Source organism: Camelus ferus, chromosome 1 (genome assembly GCF_009834535.1).
Source record: "Camelus ferus isolate YT-003-E chromosome 1, BCGSAC_Cfer_1.0, whole genome shotgun sequence".
NCBI lineage: Eukaryota > Metazoa > Chordata > Mammalia > Artiodactyla > Camelidae > Camelus > Camelus ferus.
In genome coordinates, this window is record NC_045696.1 from 96,140,442 (window position 1) to 96,161,682 (window position 21,241).

At 41.8% G+C, this 21,241-nt stretch overlaps 3 protein-coding genes and 1 long non-coding RNA gene across 4 annotated transcripts in view; 2 read left to right on the forward strand and 2 right to left on the reverse strand.

The window, feature by feature from the left end:
- The window catches only part of MED12L (mediator complex subunit 12L), a 292,633-nt gene that overhangs the window by 87,975 nt on the left and 183,417 nt on the right, over positions 1 to 21,241 (reverse strand). The window lies entirely within an intron of this gene.
- The window catches only part of LOC116665759, a 26,867-nt gene continuing 5,626 nt past the window's right edge, over positions 1 to 21,241 (reverse strand). Inside the window, exons 2-4 of the long non-coding RNA XR_004322425.1 lie at positions 9,643 to 9,652; positions 6,066 to 6,072; positions 1 to 14 (exon numbers count right to left, since the gene is read on the reverse strand). This is a non-coding gene — a long non-coding RNA (uncharacterized LOC116665759). The remainder of the gene's footprint in view (positions 15 to 6,065; positions 6,073 to 9,642; positions 9,653 to 21,241) is intronic.
- P2RY13 (purinergic receptor P2Y13) lies at positions 953 to 4,344 on the forward strand. The gene is given in 3 exon segments (XM_006189093.3): positions 953 to 1,024; positions 1,470 to 2,126; positions 2,128 to 4,344. Coding segments are annotated over 2 exon segments (1,002 nt in total). The 5' UTR covers positions 953 to 1,024; positions 1,470 to 1,484; the 3' UTR covers positions 2,488 to 4,344.
- Positions 13,820 to 21,241, forward strand: part of GPR87 (G protein-coupled receptor 87) — a 22,517-nt gene continuing 15,095 nt past the window's right edge. Inside the window, 1 exon segment of the mRNA XM_006189091.2 lies at positions 13,820 to 14,225. The gene's annotated coding sequence lies outside the window, so the exon portion shown is untranslated.

The window sequence follows — 21,241 nt, forward strand, 5'->3', positions numbered from 1 at the left end:
CTCTTTCCCTATACCTGTCTGGTGATGAAGCATTTCTTCATAGACAACAACTTTCTCTATACAAAAGTGGCAATTTACATCCTTTCAAAGATGTTATAGAAGTGGACCCAAGGCTGACGGCGGAAACCCCTGAAGTCTTCAGCACTTTGCATATAATCACAAATACAGAAGAGATTTCCAAAAATAGTTTTCTAATAAGTGAAACAGAATATCTCCATTTAAATCTGCAATTCACTGACCATAGCAGTGAGTGGCAAACAGTTTTCCGTGCTTCATACGGAGCCAGCGCCTTCCAGGCACTTTCAGCCTCTCGACAATGCTATGAGATATATACTATCATTAAGCCCACTACACAGGGAGGAAACTGAAGCACAGAGCTACACAATCATATGTCTTATTATCGAGTACCCAAAAAGGGGGTGAATCTAGAATTCTAACCCCCAAAACCTGGGTCTAACAGCTCTCAACTCTTAGAAAATACAACATTTTATCTCTCAGAGATTGAAAGACCAAAAGACTAAGATAAATGTCTACAGAAATAATCCACCCACCCCCTAACAAACACAAATTTCTGGAAAAAGCAGTCTATAAGGATGCAGGGTGATAATTCTGTCTGATTTTAGAGTTAACTCTTATTCTCCTATAATTTGAGGCTATTTTCTTTATATTTCTCCTTCCTATTATTATATACAAGAGGTACTAAAAATTTCATTGAACTTGTATACAAAGAAGATAAACTACACAAAAGTTATTATATGAGAAAATATAAAAATAACTGCACTGATTTAGTCAAGCCATAATAGATTAACAGGACATAAATTTGAAATATAAGATTTCTTATTAGAAAATCCCCCAAAGGTTTGCATATGAAGATGTTCTAATGGGTCACACTGTACACGTGAAAATGAGGAAGGAAACTTGGTATAAGAAAGCAGAACGATATTTGCCTCACACAATCTTCATGAGCTGAACTAATGACCACCTCGATCTGAAGACACTGAGCTGAGTACCCTCCCCAACAAAGGTGAATTTCAATTGTTATTATGAGTGGCTTGCTTCTAAATGATGGAATATGTTCAAGGGGGAAAAATGCTTTAAGGTTAGCATTCTAAAAACCAGATTATGAGCACAGGAAATTATATAACGTATAGCAATCTGACATGAATAATTGCCTCTTAAACAGGTTTTGTTTTACTGCCATGTTAAAACTAACACTTGTGAATGGGGTAGAACCTGTTATTTGGATTTCATAAGGCTATGAAAGTAATGGTACTGCTACAAGTGCCAAAAACATTCTATGTGCTTTAAAAATTCTAGCCAGAAACATGTGCCTTCTCAACTGATTTAATATGATGAATAAATGTAACATGTTAACATGCTGCAAACCTGAAGTCTATTTTTAACAAGTAGCATTTTGAAATCATGAGATGCTTCTTGTTTGCCTTTGTGTTTGTGTTTATTTGTAACAGCTGACACTGGAAACCATGAATGCCACAGTGATGAAGGGCTTCAACGGGTCTGAGCAGTGCCCCAGGGACATGCGGATAGGACAGCTGGTGCTCCCCGCCATCTACACCGTCGTTTTCTTCCTCGGCATCCTGCTGAACACTCTGGCCCTGTGGGTGTTCATTCAGATCCCCAGCTCCTCCACCTTCATTGTCTACCTCAAAAACACTTTGGTGGCCGACTTGATAATGACACTCACACTTCCGTTTAAAATCCTCTCTGACTCACGCCTCGGACCCTGGCAACTCAGAGCGTTTGTGTGCCGTTTCTCTGCTGTCATCTTTTATGAGACCATGTACGTGGGCATCATACTGCTGGGACTCATAGCCTTTGACAGGTTCCTCAAGATCATCAGACCTTTTGGAAAATTTTTTGTACAAAAACCTGCTTTTGCAAAAGTGGTCTCAACCCTCGTCTGGCTCTTTTTGTTCCTCAACTCCCTGCCAAATATGATCTTAAGCAACAAGGAAGCAACACCATCCTCTGTGAAAAAGTGTGCCTCCTTAAAGGGGCCTCTGGGGCTGAAATGGCACGAAGTGGTGAATTATATATGCCAGTTCATTTTCTGGACTGTTTTTGTCCTAATGCTTCTGTTTTACACGGTGATTGCAAAAAAAGTAGTACAGTTCTTATAGAAAGTCCAAAAGTAAGGACAGCAAAAACAACAGAAGGCTGGAAGGTAAAGTATTTGTTGTCGTGGCTGTCTTCTTTGTGTGTTTTGCTCCATTCCATTTTGCCAGAGTCCCATATACTCGCAGTCAAACCAACAGTAAGACTGACTGTAAATTGCAAAATCAACTGTTTCTAGCTAAAGAAACAACTCTCCTTTTGGCAGCAACTAATATCTGCATGGATCCCTTAATATATATATTCCTATGTAAAAAATTCACGGACAGACTACCATGTATCAGATGGAGAAAGACCACAGCAACAACCCAAGAAAATCATACGAGTCAGTCAGATAATATAACCCTAGGCTGACAACTTTATCACAGTTAACGACTATTTATTGACAAGACTTCAAAAGACAATTTACCCGGAAATCAAATTTAAGCAATCAAAGAAAAAAAGATCGGAACAAATGCTTTCTAACATTTTATTATCCTAGTGTACAGAAAGGACTGTGCCAATTTTAATTCCACATAGATCTATTCATAAGCAGAATGAAGTATCAGTAAGAGAATGCAACAGAAACCAAACGGCCACTAGGGGTCAGCTTTTTGAGAGCATTCATTAACATTTTGGAAAAGATTTATTAGGGGGAAATCTATATTCCTAAAGACCTCCACTCTAAAATACCTTTTCACATTCTTTTGCACACATAATTCAAAGAACACTACTGCTTTTCTATTCCACTTGCTGATTTAAAAAAAAAAACCATAAAACAAAACCCTACCTTGAAAGTCCTTTGGTGAAAACTGAAGCTAGAGGCTGAAAAGGACGCTGGATGTGAAGCATCCGGGGAGTGGGTCAGACAGGCCTCCGACACCCAGGAGAAGTTTCTCCCTGCAGTTACAAAGAGGCTCCTCCACGGTGTGCTTGTCCACAGGAGGCACAAGCACCATGATTAAGCCATATAAAATATCGTCCTGTAATACTTCACTTACATGCTAAGTGTGTACATTTCAAGGGCAAGAATACTGTTATTATTTTTGGAATTGTTCCTCTGCTCGGCAAATACTCAAATGGTGGTAGACTATTCCAGTTACTCAGTGAACCCTTCCTGGCCCAGAACCTCTATGCCCCTTCCTCACATCTCTGGTTGAAAATAACCACTTCTCCCGCTGTGTGGGTATGTGTCAGGGCCCTCAATGCAGATTTCTCTTTGCTCGTTAGCTCTATCCTTGACTGTGTCCCCTAGAGACAGTTCGGATTCTTTAAGAAAGACATGTTTCAGCAGGGAGGGTTAGAGCTCAGAGGTAAAGTGCACACTTAGCATGCACTACATCCTGGGTTCTATCCCCAGCACCTCCCTTAAAAATAAATAAATAAAGGAACAAACAAACCTAACTGCCTTCCCCCCAAAAATAAGAAATAAAAGACATGTTTTGAAGACAGAAAATATGTCCTGTTTTCTTGGTATCTCCCACAATAGACACAGAATTACAAATATTTTAAACAGAACAGGTCATCAATACGCCACTCTTGGTACACACAAGACGCACAATCACTAACACCCATACTGGGGAATTTTTAAAGGATGACGACCTACTTGCATTTACTTACCTCCCTACTTTTTCTGAATCCCTTTGTGGTTCAAAAAAACTGAAGTATGGTTATCTGGAATTGTGGACAGCTGATTTGTATCTTCTAGATAAAATGTACAAAGGAGACGTCATGCTCTGCAGGTGTGCCACTAGCTCCAACACAACCTTCAGAATGTGAAGCCCAGGTCTCCTCCACGGCCTCAAGGGCCCTGGAACTTGCCTACCTTTCTGGCCTTTCCTCCTAACTGTTCTTCCATCCCTAGAACTTTACACTCTTGTGCAAGTTTATAACTGTCAGAACACACCATGCTCCTTTTCCCCCTGTGTCACTGCACTTGTAAATTTCCCTCTGACTCACTAACTCGTATCCATGGAAACTGAGGTTGCTGTCACTTAGTCCGTGAGATCTCATCCAGGTAACCTCCCACCACCACCACAAACCCAGTCACTCCTTCCCTGATCTGTATGTTGTCACGCCTCAGTTATTACTGTCACACCTCAATTACTGTACTTATCACATTGCTTTGTGATTATTGGCTCACACATGTCTCCACTCTTAATAACCTATGTGTACTTTTGAGGGCAGAGATTGTCTCTTATTGTGCCATCAATAAATACGTGGTAAAATATACCTAACTGGTTTTATTTTTGCATAGCAGAGAGGCAAAGGGGAAGCCAATTCTCACTGACGTTTTTCTCATTAAAAGGCAAAATGGATTTCTTGAAAGCTCAAGATCTTATCAGTTAGTTTCCTATAACAGGGACCTGAGAAGTGGGGGTAGTTCATGGATTCACTGCCCAATGACTGGGAAGGAAGCAGGATTACCAAGCAGCACATGTACAGCTTGGGGGCTAATGTCTATCATCATTTCAGTTTTAAAGTTATTGATGAAATGCTTCAGCTATGTGCTGTTGGTTTTGGTTATATAAAATTTGTAACTATAGCATATTACAATCACCAAAACTCTTTTAGAAAGTACTCTGATGTCTGAGTTTCATTTGCTGAAAGAATTAAGTCATGATAACTACTAGAGATGTTACTAAAATCCACATTACTTTTACCGAGTACGCTGTACAGCCACAAGCAGACTCTAATAATGTATATCATAAGTAACTGCATCTAAGTCACCCTTGGAGCTATGCTTGGTGATATAACCTATGTATTTCACCTCTAATAATATTTTCAGTATACGCTGAATGGATATAGAGAACAAATATGATTTTTAGAAAGATCTTTCAGGATAAAATTTCAATAGCAAACCTGTCCTCCATAAATACAAAGATTCTGTTCCATTACACATGTTTAGTCAAAAGCAGAGTACCTGATGTGTAGAATAAAATAATCTACCGAGTACTAGAGAAGAAGCATAGTCCAGCCATCCTCAGATCACATTTACAAAATGAAAAGCAGCTATTTGAGAACTTCCCAAACCAGCAATCACAAATACTAAATTCAGGAATACTTACAGAATGGGATGCTATACCATAGCCATTAATGATACAAAGAAGAGAGGAAAAAGGAAAAAAAAAATAGTAGCTTTGGTAAAGTTTGTAAACTCAGAGCACAAGGGCTTTTATCAAAAGCTAAAGTGTAATTATTTTTACTGGATAAGGTCTTCTGAATATCCCTGGGGCAGGGGAAGTGGGAAAGGTATTGGCATTGCCCCAGACAGAAGTATTCTTCAGAAACCAAGAAAAATTACTGTAAAGGGGGAAGAAAGAGGCAGAGAGGAAGTGTGAATTCCCAACTTACAGAAGTTAGATGGCTGATAATGCGTAATCACATCAGAATATAAAAGGAGTATTCAATAAATTACTTAATCTATCCCATACCCATTTAAAAGTAGCTCCTTTCAGAACTTTTCTTAAGTCTTGTTTCTAAAAATGTATGATCACCCAGGGTAAACTGTATTCCTCCAGCAAGTCAGTAGACCAAAGTTCACAGGGCTCCTAACAAAACAAAACCACCAGAGGGGGTCGGCCCACCCCCAGCTGTGTCTAACAGCCATGGGAAGGCATGTTGTCAAGACCGAGGCCCTGCAGAGCAAAGTGCGGAATTTGCAAATCAAGTGCTCAGAAACACAGTTCAACATTTTAAATTTTATATGGAAACCAAATGTAGGAAATACAAACACAGGACACACGTGTTAAATCAGTAACTCCCAAACTTTAGTGAGTACCAGAGCCAGCTGGAAGGATTCTTAAGACAAAGATGGCGAGGCCCACCCCCAGAGTTCCTGGCTCAGCAGGTCTGAGGTGTGGAGATGCCAATGCTATGGATTTGGGCTACACGTTAAGAACCACTGTGCTGAAAGTTCCTTGAGGTTCCTACCTGCAGAAAGACTAATTCACAACGCTCCTGGACATGAATGCCCAAGAGTAGGGTCTGTCACCAGGAGACAAACTAAACTGATACTAAGAGGGCAGGCCGGATGTAAGGTGACAGCAGCGGCGAGGACTACAGCTACGTGGAAAGTTCAGGTCCAACCTAAGGGGGCACCAATGACTCAGTGCCAACTGGTGGCACAGGAGGGAGTTTGGGCCCAGGGTTGCCGGCTAGTTGTCACAACAGTGGTAAAACCAGCATTAGCAGCAACAAAGGCAGAGCACACTGCTTACTACTTACTATGTACCCGGCAAGTATGCCCAGAGCTTTAAGCATACCATTCCATTTAACAATCCCAGAGGGCTGATCAAGGCTGCTGTGATTTCCATTTTAGAGAGAAAGAAATTGAGAAACAGAGAAGGTCAGCAACTTGCATAGAGTCACACAGCTTATAAACAGTGAGGCCAGGACTCTAATTCAGACTCTGGCTTCTGAGCTCATATGCTCAGCCACTGTATTTGCAACTGTGGATCTTCTAATGTTCTCAAGGGAAATCTAAATCCAGTCTCCTCTGCCATACTTCCTGTTATTTTCAAAACTTCCGCAGCCACCCCCACACTCCCTAGCCCCACAAAAACAATACATTCATGTGTGGGCCAGGGTAGCCCACACACTGCCAGCTAATTATCCTTGACCTAGAAGCTAGCAAGCACCTCCCAGGACCGTCCACTCATTTACTGAATGCTCACTATGTGCCATGCACCGTGCTACGTACACACCTTGCAAAGATTATCACCTTTCTATTTCTCACAGCAACCCTGGGAGATAAGACACTACAGGGCTCCCTGTTGAAAACAGTAATCAAAAAATAAGAAAAAAATAAAAGAAACTGAGCCACAACTGTGAACAGATACCTTGCCTCTGGTGCACACAACGCCCCCAGAAAGCAGAGGCAGAGTGGGGACAGACACCCTGGCAGGCGCCCTCAAGACCACCAGCATCTCTGCTCTGCCGCCCCTCTGATGGGCGAGACAAGTGGAATCCCTCAAGGGGTGACATCACGCCCCCGCTGGGAGAATGGTAAGGCGGGGGCTCCCGAAGAGGGCGGGAGAGGTCTCAGCACAAGGGTTTCCACAACCTCAGAGGCGTGAACGTCTCAACCATGGACCCTGAGAGCCCTTTGGGGTCCCTCCGGCTTGTAGACAACTAACATCCCAAAGAGTGGTTGCCTGGTCAATTCAGTCAGTCACTCCTTCAGCGTGTGCCTGTGCAGTCCCCTCCCCCACCCCCGCCCAAAGCTGCATGCAGGCCATCACAGATCCAAACATGGGACATGGAATGAGAGATGTCATTAACTCAATGAAGGGGCTCAGAGGGAAAGGCAGCTGATGCCAAGTGGAGAAACTGAGGAAGGGCTACAGGAGATGGGAGTGTGAGCCAGACCCTGAAGGAGAAAACAGAGCCTCGAAAGGGAATCATGCAGCACTGTGAGCAGCTTCGAGGAAGGCTGGGGTCGGGGTGGGCACTGAGGCCCAGAGCGGGAAGGGCCGCAGAGGGAGGGCCCGGTGATGCAGCCTGTGACTTGGAGGATCAGTCGGGGAAGGGAGTGCAGGCTCCCAGAGCTCTGCAGGGTTGGTGGGGTGTTAGGTCTCTCTGTGAGCTCCTGAAGGCTTCTGAGATCTCTAGGCTGTGCTTTAAGAAAATCAGTTGGCCCACAATAGGATGATTCTGGATTAACAGAGCCACTGAGGCCAGGAGATGAATTAAAGAAGTCTTCCATCTCTGCAGGCAAGAGCCAAGAGGGGAAAATCTGAGAAGGACCTTAGAGACATTCTCAGAGAGAGAGACAGAGGTTTTGAGTCCAAGACTATTGGAGAGTAGGGGATTACATGCAAAATGTATGCAATTAATATGTAAAACATGTATCAGGTGCAAAATCCCCTCCCCACCCCCTCCGATTGAGATTCACTGCTTTGAAGAACATCAGCTTGGGTGACATGCTGGATCACGATGGGCATGTAAAATCTGATGTACCAGTAAGAAAGCAGGTTCTAGGAGTCTAGCTAGTAGGGGTAAAATATGGATCCAGGGCTCTCAAGACAGGGCTAGATCAGAAGCCGAGGGACTCATCTTTCTTAAGACCAGGAGAGAATAAGGAATGAGCCAAGCACCTCAGCGGCTATGCTGCACAAGCCTCACGGACAGACAAGACACAGAAAAGATGCCTGGGATTGGGGGGAGGGATTGGTGAACTAAAAGGGGCAACAAGAGGTTCCTTAGAAACGAAGGAACAAGAGAGATTCCAAGGAGGAAGTGACAGGTCAACAGAATCATACACTTCGGGAAGGTCAAATGTGATGCATCTACGACTATGAGGTCAGTGGTAACTTTAAGGTGGAGGTGGGGTAGAGCCCCAGTTCGTAATGGGAAGTGAGGGACGACAGCTACCCCCTACCTCGCCATGAGGGACAAATTAGTTTACGAGAGTTTCGAGGAAGAAATAAGAACAGCTCTTATATGATTGGCTTTTTCCAAGGGTTCCTTCCTACGCTTCCTGTGCAGAGCAGAGGGAAGATACTCCACGTGGAACAGTCAACTCAGCAGGGGTGTGTGCATCAAACAGGGGTCAACCATACCACCAAGAAAACCAGCTTCAGTGGGAAAATGGGCGTGCCAACATTTCAGACATCCACGTTACCCAGGTTCCTGAGGCCCAGCCCCCCACCGCTTCTCCTATAAAGTACTTACAGGGGCGAGAAAGGTGGGAGGAGGGGAGATAGGGACACTGAGCGGCAGAGATGCGAGCTGAGGACCTCGGGAGGAGTGATCAAAGAGAAAGAAAAAAGTAACAATACAAAAGAGAAAGGAAACAGAATTGAAGACCTTTAGAATGTAGGTAAACCAATTTTTAAAAAACTAAAAAAAAAAAAAAAAAAAAAAAACACCTCAACACCTTACTCAGCATGTGAATTTTTGCCACTTTTGCATTAACACTCAAGTTGACAAATACAACGTCTAAGGCATAGTTACAGAAGGTCCACCTTCGTCAGCTTGAATATTAGATTGCCTGTGTGTGAGCTTACTCAGTGGTATTCACCTTAAGCAATTTCATTTAATGCATAGCTGCATACTTTTACAATTTCAAAATATTAGCTTTATGCATTAAATGTATACCAAATGTACCTATATTACTCTATGCTTTTCATCCTTTTTATTCTATTTAACTCCATAACTGAAATTTCCTGCAACTAAGAACACCTGAACTTGTGAACAAAGCATTAACTTCAATGCAGTGACCCTGCAGAGGCCACCCCTCTTCTTGTCCCACATGCCCCAGACTCGGGTTTTCACACTGTCCCACAATTTCAGATAGTCTGGAATAAGACAGTCCTAATGTTCTCCTTTTCAGAAGAGAAAACTGTCAAGGAAGAACATAAAGTATTTCCAGCAATCACCACTTTATCACTAAAGGAAAACCAGGAGCTTTCTAAGGGCAACCAGAATACTATGACCTTACCTTGACTTCCTAGTTGAGGAGTGTTTTCAATTTTTAATCATTCCAACTTCACATTCAGAAGAACACCCCCATTCATATTCATTCACTTACCAATCTCTCTGTCCTTTGACTCCCCTCTGCTACCGTTCACTAAGTACCAACCAAGTTCCAAACACTGCAGGAATGATCCTGTACATTACCTCATTTAAACTTGACAGTCTTACAAGGAAATCATTCTTCAGAAGAAGAAATGGAAGCCCAGATACCATAATGACTTGACCAAACTAAGAAAGCTCCTAAGTGGAAAGGCGGAAATCCACGTGGGAATCTGTATGACCCCAGTTACTGGGCTCGACACCGCCTCTCACAAGATTTCCACAGTGAGGAGATGGCTCAAGGAGCTGAGCACAGAAGAGAGTATTAATATGACGGCAGGAGTCTATGCAGGCGTGTCTCCAGACTCAGTCTCCAAGCCACCCTTCCCCTTTAATCAACTGTTGCATGTGAGGCTCTCATACCAGAAAAGGGTTAACTGCTTTATTTTAAAGCAGACCTAATAGATACAAATCATTTCAAATGGCAAATTAAACACAGTAATTCAAGCAGAGCGACCTAAAGATACCAATCTCAGCAAGGAAACATGAAAGGGTTTGTAATAATTACACACAACACAAATTCTCAGCTACTGGATGGTGAGCCACAATTAGAGTGGCTTTTGTGTATGGAGACGGAGCAGGAGGATCTGGTGAAGATTTTACTGCAGCCCTTGTTGTATGCTCTGGCCACATGCGAAAGACGTGGACGTTCCAGACAGAGCAACTTGAGCTATGTTTCCACCAGATCCCTGCTCGTCTTTGTTTTGTAATAGTGAGTCCGTGTACTGGGAGGGACTAGGAGGCCCTTTAGATGTGCATTCTCCTTTAAGAAGAAATGGATACATCTGAGATTATAGTGAGATTACAGAGAAAACTGAGACTACAACACAAATTCTCTGTCCACCAACACTGGAGGAGGAGACGCTGAGTCCAGATCCATGCCAGTGCAGAGAAGCCAACAGAGGGAGGAAAGGAGAAGCAGTCAGACACAAGGGAGAAGTGACTAGAAGACCAGGGCTCTGGTAATACATCTGCCTACGTCTCACACTAAAAAGGTGGACAGTAGGAATAGGGTAAAGAGTTTATTCCAGGATTTAGGCAGCTTTATCAATACCATTACCTATTTTCATTCCTTCAGAGGAGTTAGAAACATTCTCCCCTTGAGTGCTTCTGTCTCTTTAAGAATAAGCTTGAAAGATTATAGAGCGTCCCATCTAAAATTCTGTAATTAAAACAGAATCCTTGTTTTACAGAACACTGAAGTGAGGAAAAGTTGAATGAGATGTCCAATGTCCCAATGAAAAGTGAGTTTGGATCTACCAAAGTTATGATCCATGAACCAGGTCTCTATCCAAGAGTAGAGAAATTCCTAATTGATTTCAAATTTCCAAACCTCAGTGTAGACTTCAGGCTAATGTGTCCAAACTACCTCAGAAACATTGAAAAGCATTTCCTTATAGGTGTCCTACAGGATGGACCAAGCAAATACAGAGCAAACCAATTTTCAAAAGCCAAGGAGATTAAAAGATAAAAAAAAAGGGGGGGGGGGGTAGAAAGACCATTCTAAACAATAGAAGAGTAAACCAGATGTCATGTGTGACCACTGATTAGTTCTGCATCCAAAAAACTCTAAAGAATACTACTGGGAAATAGCAAATACAGACTGAATATTTTAGAATATTACTGTTTCAACAGTGATCTCCTGATTGATAACAGTATTGTGATTAGGTAGAAGAATGTCCTTGTTCTTAGGAAATGCATGCTGAAGGAGTTGGGGGGTGGGCGTGGGGGATCTGCCACAATGGCTGCAACCTCAAACAGGTCTCCCCAACAAAGGGGGTATTGGGGGGGCAGGGAGGGATTGGGGGAGGACATGAAAAATGTTAATTTGAAAATCAAGATGAAATCTAATTGAAGTATAATTTCAGCTTGTTTGTAGGTTTAACATCTTTAAAAACCTATCACTGTAGAAGAAAAAAATCACTCATAATAAAAACACAAACACATATCCCAGGACGTCATCCTGTATTCAAAATAAATTCAGAGTTTGTAATAGCTAAACAATATTATTAAAGGAGCCTCCCTGAATTTAATAGGATCTTCCAATGAAGCAGCAAGATAATTATTGTAATAAAGTCTTCTGTGGCTTTTATGAAATGTGAGACTTGCTATAAAAATCAGCAGAAAAAAAGAATTATACAGGTTAACCTTTCGGTGATTTGAACACAAGTTAAAGTCATGGACTGGTTCTTAGCTGCTCTTTTCATTAAAGCCTTACACTTTTTTTCTAACTAAACCTGTACTACTTCCCTTTTTGAATGTTAAGTAAGACCAGCTTTAACAAGTCCCAACTTGAGATGGGCATAATGTGCTTTAAGACGAATGCATAAAGGCTGCCTCACGTTAACTTTTTCATTACTAGACTTACTTTGCACCACTGGTGAAAGAAGCTTTTAAATACACAATCCGACTGTTATGTGACTAAAGACAGGAAGGGGCTAGTCTGTGCCCAGCCCACCCTCAGGAGGAGAAAAAGACCAGCTTTTTCTGACACCCTGACACCAGCTCCCTCCCCACTCCATGCAGAAATCGTTCTATAAAACCAACATATACAAAGCCAACGCGTGCAATCCTGAATTATCAAAACATTTCCCTTCAAATTGAAAATCGAAGAGTATATAAGAAGCATTATCAGCAGTTACATAACAAAGGAAAGGGATTTTCTTTATCATAAAAAACAGTATTAAGGTACTCAACCCTAATGGGACAAAGTCAATCCAGGTAATAAATGTATTAAAAGTTAAGGCAGGTAACAGAACTGCCCGGATTCCCTCAACAGAAGCTTGTGAAATATTTGTCCACATAAGCTTCCTCACATGATCTCATACCCAGCTCTGGAAACGGGGATGATGATCCTCAGATCTTGCAGAGAAGGTCTTTGCCCAACCTGCCTTTAAGGAGGCTACATGGCATGTGCTCTTCTGAATTGATGCTTTGAAGACTTGGTGGCTGGATGAGGTCCTGGGTTCAATCCCCAGGACCATTAAGTAAATAAATTAAAACAAAACAAAAAAACTTGGCAGCTGGTTACTCTGGCAGTTAGATCTCCCATTTTGAGCAGTACAATATTTATTATTTATGGATCACAGTGGCAAGTGGCAAGCAGTTCAACCTAAGAAAAACAAGTCTCTTAAACTAAACTTTCTAAATCTGACGAGTTCTTATAAGACTGAGCCATTATTAAGCTGGCTAATTTCTGTTCAGCGACTTCCCCTAGGGCTAGCTACTCATCTACAACATACTTAATCCACCCTAAATAGAATGGAATGGAAAACCATTAAATTTTAGTTATCTGTTCTTGTTTGTTTAGGAAAAGGCAATAGAAAAAATAAACTTTTGATAATTATTGATATTTAAATTAAATAAATTTGTTTTCCTGCAGAAACACGGAAGAATAAAAAACCAACTAGTACATGCACATTATTTCTATAAGGCATCAGTAAACACTAAGTAAATACCTATTATTAGTTTACTAACTTCAAAAATGTTCCACCTTTATTATTTTCACTTATCTTTATCTTCATTCAGGATAGTAAGAACTTTTGATTCCATTTGGTTAGTTTTTTTGTTTTTTTCCTTAACTTATTTGTTTGAATGTTGCAGTTAGGAAAATCTCGGAATCTTTTGGAAAATTTTTGGAAGCTCTAAAATTAATCACGAATAGGAAAAAGTGATTTGATTATATATTTATCCTTGTGAGAAGATTTTTTTAAAAAAGAAGAAACGTTGTCTTGTGGAATTCAAGAGTTTGGGGGATAAACTCGGCCCCTAAATAACTTTATTTAAAATATTTTGAGTATTTATATTTGTGTATATGTGAAAATAGGTCTAGAAATTTCATCAGGTTCCTGAATAAGACAACAGGCTACCCAGGTTATCAATCACCAATATAAACATATTTTTAATTTCAGTCTTTAATATGTAGAAAAATACCATTAGAGATTTGTATTTTATCAAAGATATTCTGGTCCCTTTTAATCCAAAATTTAATTAGCAGGAAGGATTGTAAATATGTATTTTCTAACTGGCAACAGGGAGCACTGTGCCGCCCCACCCCACCCCCTCATAAATAGAGACCTAAACGCTGGGTCTGATTTAGCAGGGCCCAACCTGAGACCCCATCCCCTCCTCCTCAAACACTCTCTGGCATTCTGGGTTCCAGCCCTCTGTGTTCCCTTCAGGTGAATCACCGTCTGATTCCTGCAGGTTCAGGAAGTGCTCTTCCCCAGTCTACAAATCTCACCTCCTCTTAGATGTGACTCATTTCTATTAGCGAGAGAGCAAGTTGCTCCAGTTGTTCCGAGCAGGAGAGCTTGAAAGGGTGCCCCAAAGGACAATCCCAAGGCGGGCAGGGGAGCACCCACCTTCTCTGGTAGGGACGGGGAAAAATGCTTATTTTTTTATGCTTTAGCAAAAAAACGACATCCCTGCCGACCTCATGCTTCAAGGCTTATTCTTAATCAGAGCTGAGGAGCCTGTTTCGACTTGAAGACATCCGTATCAGGTGAATGGACAGCCAGCTACCGCAATGAAAGGTAAATGAAGTTGTATTTTTTTTTTAATTTCTTAAAAGCCATGGTTGATAGGACATAGCACTGGTTAAGGCTGTAATTATACCTCTGTGTAAATCTGAGGGCTGAATAAAAAGCAGGAATGAGAATGCTAAGTGAATGAAATCCACAAGTCCTCTTCAGGAGGTGCCACTTTCCCAAACGGGGGCCACCTGCCCTTCCTGGGACTTCACTGTTTCCAGCACAGGCAGGCTGATAACGTAAACCGTGTACTGTGCCTTCAAACGTGGAAATGATGCTTTGGAAATCACTTCTGTTAGGTGACTTTTTAAATCACATTTGCTTTATTCGTTGAGTCAAATCCAAAGTCCCTTATAATTATTTCCCAAGACCCCAAATTTAAATTTGTTCCATAATCTTTCATTCACATTTTTTAAAAAAAGAGATCAAAAGAAAAAAAGATGATTTTTCTCTCCCAATTGTCTCATTTTGATAAAAGAATTTCAATCTTTTCATTGTACCACAAAGAACAGGGCAATCCTCATTCTGATTCCTCAAGAGATCGTGTTAAAACATGTCAGGAAAGGCACTGGGCAAACTGCCCAGCTCCTGACGAGCAGCTTAGAACAGCTCAGTCCGCTTCACATTCAGACCGGTGGGGAGGTGCTCCCTTCACTGAGGGACTCTGGAAGCAAGCATGCGGACATGAACCCTCCTAAGTTATAATTGGGATTTTAAAGGACAGGCGAGCCTAAGGCGGGGTGACTTTTCGATTTATTGGGTTAAGGTTTATCTGCTACAGAATTTTACATCATATATTCAAAGTGGATCTGCTTTCATGTTAGGTGTGTCAACACTTTTAACAACAGCTTTCTTTTGTAATTCTAATTCGAGACTCCAATTTCCTAGCAAAATGAACAAGAAAAACTTTGGTTCTATGTTACCAAATATATATGGGGCAGAGGAGAGCAAGATATTATTACTTATTTTATAGTATTTGTATTATTATTTCTGCCAGTTCAAGGTTAACAGTGTTTCCCTCCTTGGAGCTAGGGACCAAGGACACGTGCTCTCTTAGCCCTTCAGCAAATCCTAAGACTGTTCCCAACACCTATTTGAAAAGTGTCCCAGGTACATGTGGGCTAAGGAGAAGGGGCTCGAGGAGCAGTTAGATTGCTGAAAACCATACTTAAGGATGTAGCCTGGAACGTAATTAGTCAGAAAATCATAACTATTTCATGAAGAGACTGAGGCAAAAATTTCCGGGCTCGAGACAGTATGTTGAGAGGGCCTATTAACCCAGGGATACAGACAGGTGAGAGATGGAAAATGAATTAGAATGGATGTTTTCATTTAGTTAGTGGTGTCTGTGCCCTCTTCAAAGTCTGCCTGCTTCCCTTCCTTCCTATCTTAGGGCTTCACTTCCTTTAAGAACAAAAAATATTTCACCCTTAGCCTTGCACTCTGAGAAAATGCCACAGAAATTTAAGACAGCAGAGACCTGAATGGCGATTTGTCCTTTGCATACCTCTAAACTGAAAAAAACTAGGCAAACCCATGAAATGCCCCCAGAGACCAGTAAAAGGAGTGGTGGTGAGGGCAGGACAGAAGGGAGGTGAAACCCAGGTAAAAGTCACCCGGGAGCACCCCCGTCTCCAGGGCACTGCTGTGTGCACAGGCACGGGACAGGAGTTTGACTTAGAGCAGAAAGACCAGGAATCACAGCAGAAGGGCTGGGGCTTGGGTGCTGATGATCTCAAAGCCACCAGTGTGACTCAGGCAAGCCTCTTACTTCCACAGGAGCTGAGGGCCCTCCCTCACAGTAAAACGAGGGGATTAGACTGAATGATCGTTAGAGGCCCCCTGCACGGCCAGATTTCCATGATCCAGGTGATGTGCTGAGGCACTAGGGCTGGTTATTAAGAACCCAAGGCTTGGACCAAACCAAGGATGCTGGAGGGGACACTGTGTAGAGCCAATGATGAGGCGGAAGACTGGTCCTCCCCTTTTCTGTCCCAGCCAGCTACCTGATGTTAATCAAATCTCAACCTCTTTTGGCCCCAGATTCTTCCTCCGCAAGACAGAGATAAATACAGTTTGCTCTTGCTTCCTCGGGTGGAAGTTTTTCATTAATACAAATGCAAGGGCCAAGAGCAGTTCTTACAGCTGTGACCATCTCAGGCAGAGAGGACAGAGCAGAGGCAACCACGATCCTGTGGTTAAGAGCTAGATGAAATGAACCCCACGGAAAACAGCAAGGTGAACAAGAAACGAGATGCAAATCCTCTGCTTCAGGCCAATGGTTTAAGCCAAGCTCCTATCTGACCTGTTGCCAAAAAGTTTCCAAACTTTCTACCTCCTTATATGGTAAATATGGGCAGAATAGAGCATTTATTCTTCATCTTGTACCTGATTGGCACATTTTATCTTCCAATGACATTCCTACTTACCAGACACGAACAAACCTACACTAGAATGCATCTGAAGAAGAGCACTGATTAAGTTTCACTCGGTGTAAGGTATCACATTAAGTGACACATATCAGTGATTCTTTAATTTCTCTTATAAGGCAAATTTAATAATAATAATTTCCAGCATTCTGGAAGAAGACAGTAACTCCTTAAATGACTTTTTCTACTGTACTCATATGACACAAAGTGTCCTTCTAAACCTTAATACTAAAACAGCAATGATTAACATGCATTGATAGCTTAATATATGTCCAAGACTACTGCATATTTTAACGTATATTACTTCTTTAAAAAAACCTCACCCAACTTTGAGATGTATGCTGAGGTCACCCCATTTTACATCTGAACAAACTGAGGCTTAAGTGTTCTACAAGAAAGCAGCAGAGCTCTGACCTTGAACAAAGTCTGCCTGCAGTCAACCATGCTCTACTTTTTAAAGTTCTGAGTAAACTCAGTATTTGCTATTTTTTTTTTTTGTCAGTAATTTAGGTAAATTATACAGATTTCTGATTTCTTTGCTGTACTACTTGACTGCAGTAGATAAATGGCCATCTTGGGCACATCATGCCCTGTAACCAAGGTGGAGCTACTTTACTTCCTAGTCTTCCCAAAGGAGACATCAGATTATAATGAAGCAGTGAACCTCCAGTTTGTGTGGAAGCAGCAGCACAGAGTAGTTAGAGCACAGGACTTTGAGTGACCCGTGATCAAATCTGAAGCTGAAGGTCCTGCCCCTCACCAGGCGCATTAACCTGGGTGAGCTCTAGCAGTGGAAGAACAGACAGCACAGGTCTGCTGAAGGAGCCTCTCCAAGCCTCAGTTTTTTCATTTGAAAAAATGGGCACACTATTCTTACTACCACTCAGGAAGAATCTATACAGTGAGTTCTTCCTAGATGCCAAGCTGCAATAAAAGGTCTATAAGGATCGAGGGGCATCATACTGTGGTAATACTTCATTCAGTTGTCAAATCAATCCTGTGATGAATGTTTTAGAGAAGAGGAAAGTAGGGCACAGAGGGGCTAGATAACCTGCCCAAGTAAGTGGCAGATCTGCAACTTGAATCCAGTGTCTTTTTCATAAATTAAAATTTATCTAAATAATTTAGAACAGTCCTAGGTACAAAATAATATCAGCCAGCATTTGCTGAAACCATACTCTTATTAATGTTGTTTTTGTTGTTGTGCCTAGCAAGATAGAAACACAGACTTCCCAGCTGCCAGAGGAGGGTTTGTCTATAGCCTGAACATGCTCTTGGGTTAGAGATTACCAACTTTCAGCCATCACAGTGACAGATTCTCCAGAGGACAGAGTGGAGTCAAACTCTGCTTTACAAGTCTGTGAGTCTAAAGGGTACCCTTTGCTAAAATTATCAAGATTCTGGTTGCTTCCAAAGTGGAAGCCACTATAACAGAGGGCAGCAGAAACAAACTAATCGAAGGTCCCTGAGCTAAAGGAGCTTATGATCTAGTTGAATAAAGAAAAATAATAACAGAAAAATACTTGGGTTGTTAGCACTCAGCTGTACGGCTCTCGGGCTGAGAGCAGACAGAAGAGATCCGAGAAAATACTACGTGGACTCGAGACTGCAGGCACTTTCGGACCTGCCACGCTCCTTTTGGGGTGGATGACCTACCTGTCCAAACTCGTCCCTCCTCGTCACTGCCAGACTCAAAGGTTAGAAATGTAACTGAAAACAAATCATCAGTGGGCTTCTCAAAGCAACTCAGATTAAGTCGACCAAAAGGCAAGCCGGAAAAACTGCAAAATTAATTGTTTACTGGCTGTATTTATAGAGACAGTCCTGTGGGAGGGTATAGCTCAGTGGCAGAGTGTGCGCTTAGCATGCACAAGGACCTGGGTTCAATCTCCAGCACCTCCATTAAAAATGAATTAAAGAAATCTAATACCTACCCTCCTCCCCAAAAATTAAGAGTCCTTCTCATGGTGACTAGGTACAGTGTGGATACTGAGGGCAGTCCTTAAATAATCACAGCCTCAATTATTTTTTGGTTGTTTCAACCAAGCATTTTAAAGTCCTGGGAAATGAAAACTTTAAACAAGATAAAAAGATGAAAATTGTCTACGCAGTACCCATATAATATGTAGCAAGATGAATGAATAAAAGAACAGTGGATGCCTTCAAAAAGGTAACTACTGTACCAATATTTGAGCTATCATGATCACCGTTCAACAAATATTATGGTTTTTATTTATTCATTTATTCAACACTAATATTCTCTTTCCCTTGAAACACTGATTCTAATTTCGTGTTGTAAACAAAACACAGATGTATAATTTGTGATGTGGAAAAAAGCAACCGCACAGCGCCTGCAGCCAATAGTGCAACACCTCAAGTGTTCTCTCTATTTTTCATCCTAAGACCCAGAAATACTGAATATCTGATACATACTCAATCCCTAACAAAGTCATGCTGGGACTCCACATGGATACTATTTAGAATCAGTTTACAGTTTATATGAAATTGCAGGTCAGACAGACACTAAATAACTGACCAGTGCAGACAGGAATTTGAGAGCTCAAAGCTGAAGGCACACGATGTATGAATGTCAGGGAGCCTAACACTTGTTCCGAGGGCCGCCTCGTTCCTTCTCAGTCCTGGAAGACACTCCCAGCAACACAGCTGTCTTGGAACCAGGGTGGCCAAGCCCAACACCTCTGCCCTTACCGTCTCCCACCCTGGCCCCGGTGGGAGATGGTGTGTTTCCCCATGTGTCTCCCTCTTCTCTTCTGTGAATTATAACCCAGTTAACTGCACGCTAGGCAAGCACTCTCTCCAATGTACTCACGTGGCTATTTATTTAGATCCTGGCTAAGTCACCCAAAAGGTTTGAGGTAGTTTACAGAGATGCTTAATATGAATTAAGTTCAAACGAATGTTAACTAAGGAAAATGGAGCCTAGGAAAAGCAATGGTGGGAAATTAAAAGCCACGTGAGGGGTTACTTCACCAAACACATTAATTCCTATCTCAACTCCAACAGGAAAACAAGAAGGCATACCGATGCAGTTCTGGTAAATTAGTAGCAGGCCTAAAGGAACACCATCCTCAATATGGAGACTAAAAAGAACGTTCTCTCAGAGTCCTCACAGAGGAAAACAAAGTTATGTTGAATACCCGAAGAGCAGACACAATGAAAAGGGCTGAATGCCTGGAGGTTATCAACTCAAAGCTCAGTCCAGGCAAGGCTGCTGTAAGCAGGCAGGTGGGAGAACACATTTTCATCACACTGCTGTCTTCCTAACCACTCTAGCACAGCCTCTCTGCCCCCTTCTTTCCAGTATACCTGATACTAATTAGCAAAATTTCCCAAGCGCTAGACATATTAAGCTGAAGCATAAAAAAGTGCCATTTCGGCCTATAAAAACATTTCCATACAGTTCCACCTAATGCATCAGCATCAAGAAAAAAGAAACCTTAGAGCTTTTGAAAAAGTATTTATCCCAAATTAAATAAAACGCCATTCAGTTCTAAAATCCTAGAAATGGTCTCAAAGCTTGTCTTATAAGCTCATCACTTTCAGATGAAAAAGAAAGTATCATGTTAGGGGAAATTAGTAAAAATGAGGGGCAGGTGTACAGCTGGCCTGAGGTAACAAGGCTCTAAGTTCCACAAGATGCTGGCAGAAACCCCATGGAGAGACCTGCGGCAGACCCCGCAGGAAATCAGATGTCACTAACTGTAACCCAGGGACAAGTTTATTTGGTCTGTGTTAACAAAATTAAGCCAAAATTTAAATTCCATGCAATTTTATATAAAAATCTATTTTTCTTGTAAATCCGATAGTCTGGTGGCAGGTGACCCACACACCTGTGTGGCAACCACCCGGAGCCTGGCAGTGGGGCAATACTCCTCAGGTCACCACGGCCCCCAGCCCTCCTGATGGTCTCCTCTGACACCTGAAGCTGCTGCTGCATTTTACTGGCAGGCTGGTTCTGCTGATTACTTCCTCTTCTACCCAGCTCACTCTCCTCACTAACAATAGATACGGTGCTATGTTAGAATTTGCAGTCCACTGCTTCAGTCCCCTCACTTCCCGGTGAGCTGTTCACAGACCCCAGAGAACCAGGGTTTGATCAGCTTTCCCCCAGTCCCTACTCTCTCAGCCCTTCTAGGTTGTACTGTTTCCCTTCATTTGTAAAGAAATAAGATAATGAATGCTAGTGAAGTTGACAGCAGGACTTACTTTAAAATAAAATGTTAATAAAATTCACACACACACACATATTATATAAAATGAACTACAAGTGATGCTGGATCCTCCCACCACATATGTGTGCAGGGGTAGGAGGTAGTATTTCTTGTTTTTATGAGAGGAGAAAATAAGACATGGTGAGGGTTTGATGCCAAAAAAAAAAAATTTGTTAAATATCCATTAGTATTCAAGGCTTCACTAGAGAATCTTTATCATTGAAGGCAGAGGATGAAACTGAGGGAAGACTTAGAATAAGGTACCGGTCTTATTTCATTAATTAAAACAGCATTACAGTTTGGTTAAACTGTGACTCAAAAAATTAGGGTAGCTAGCCTGACACCCATTCTAGTGGGA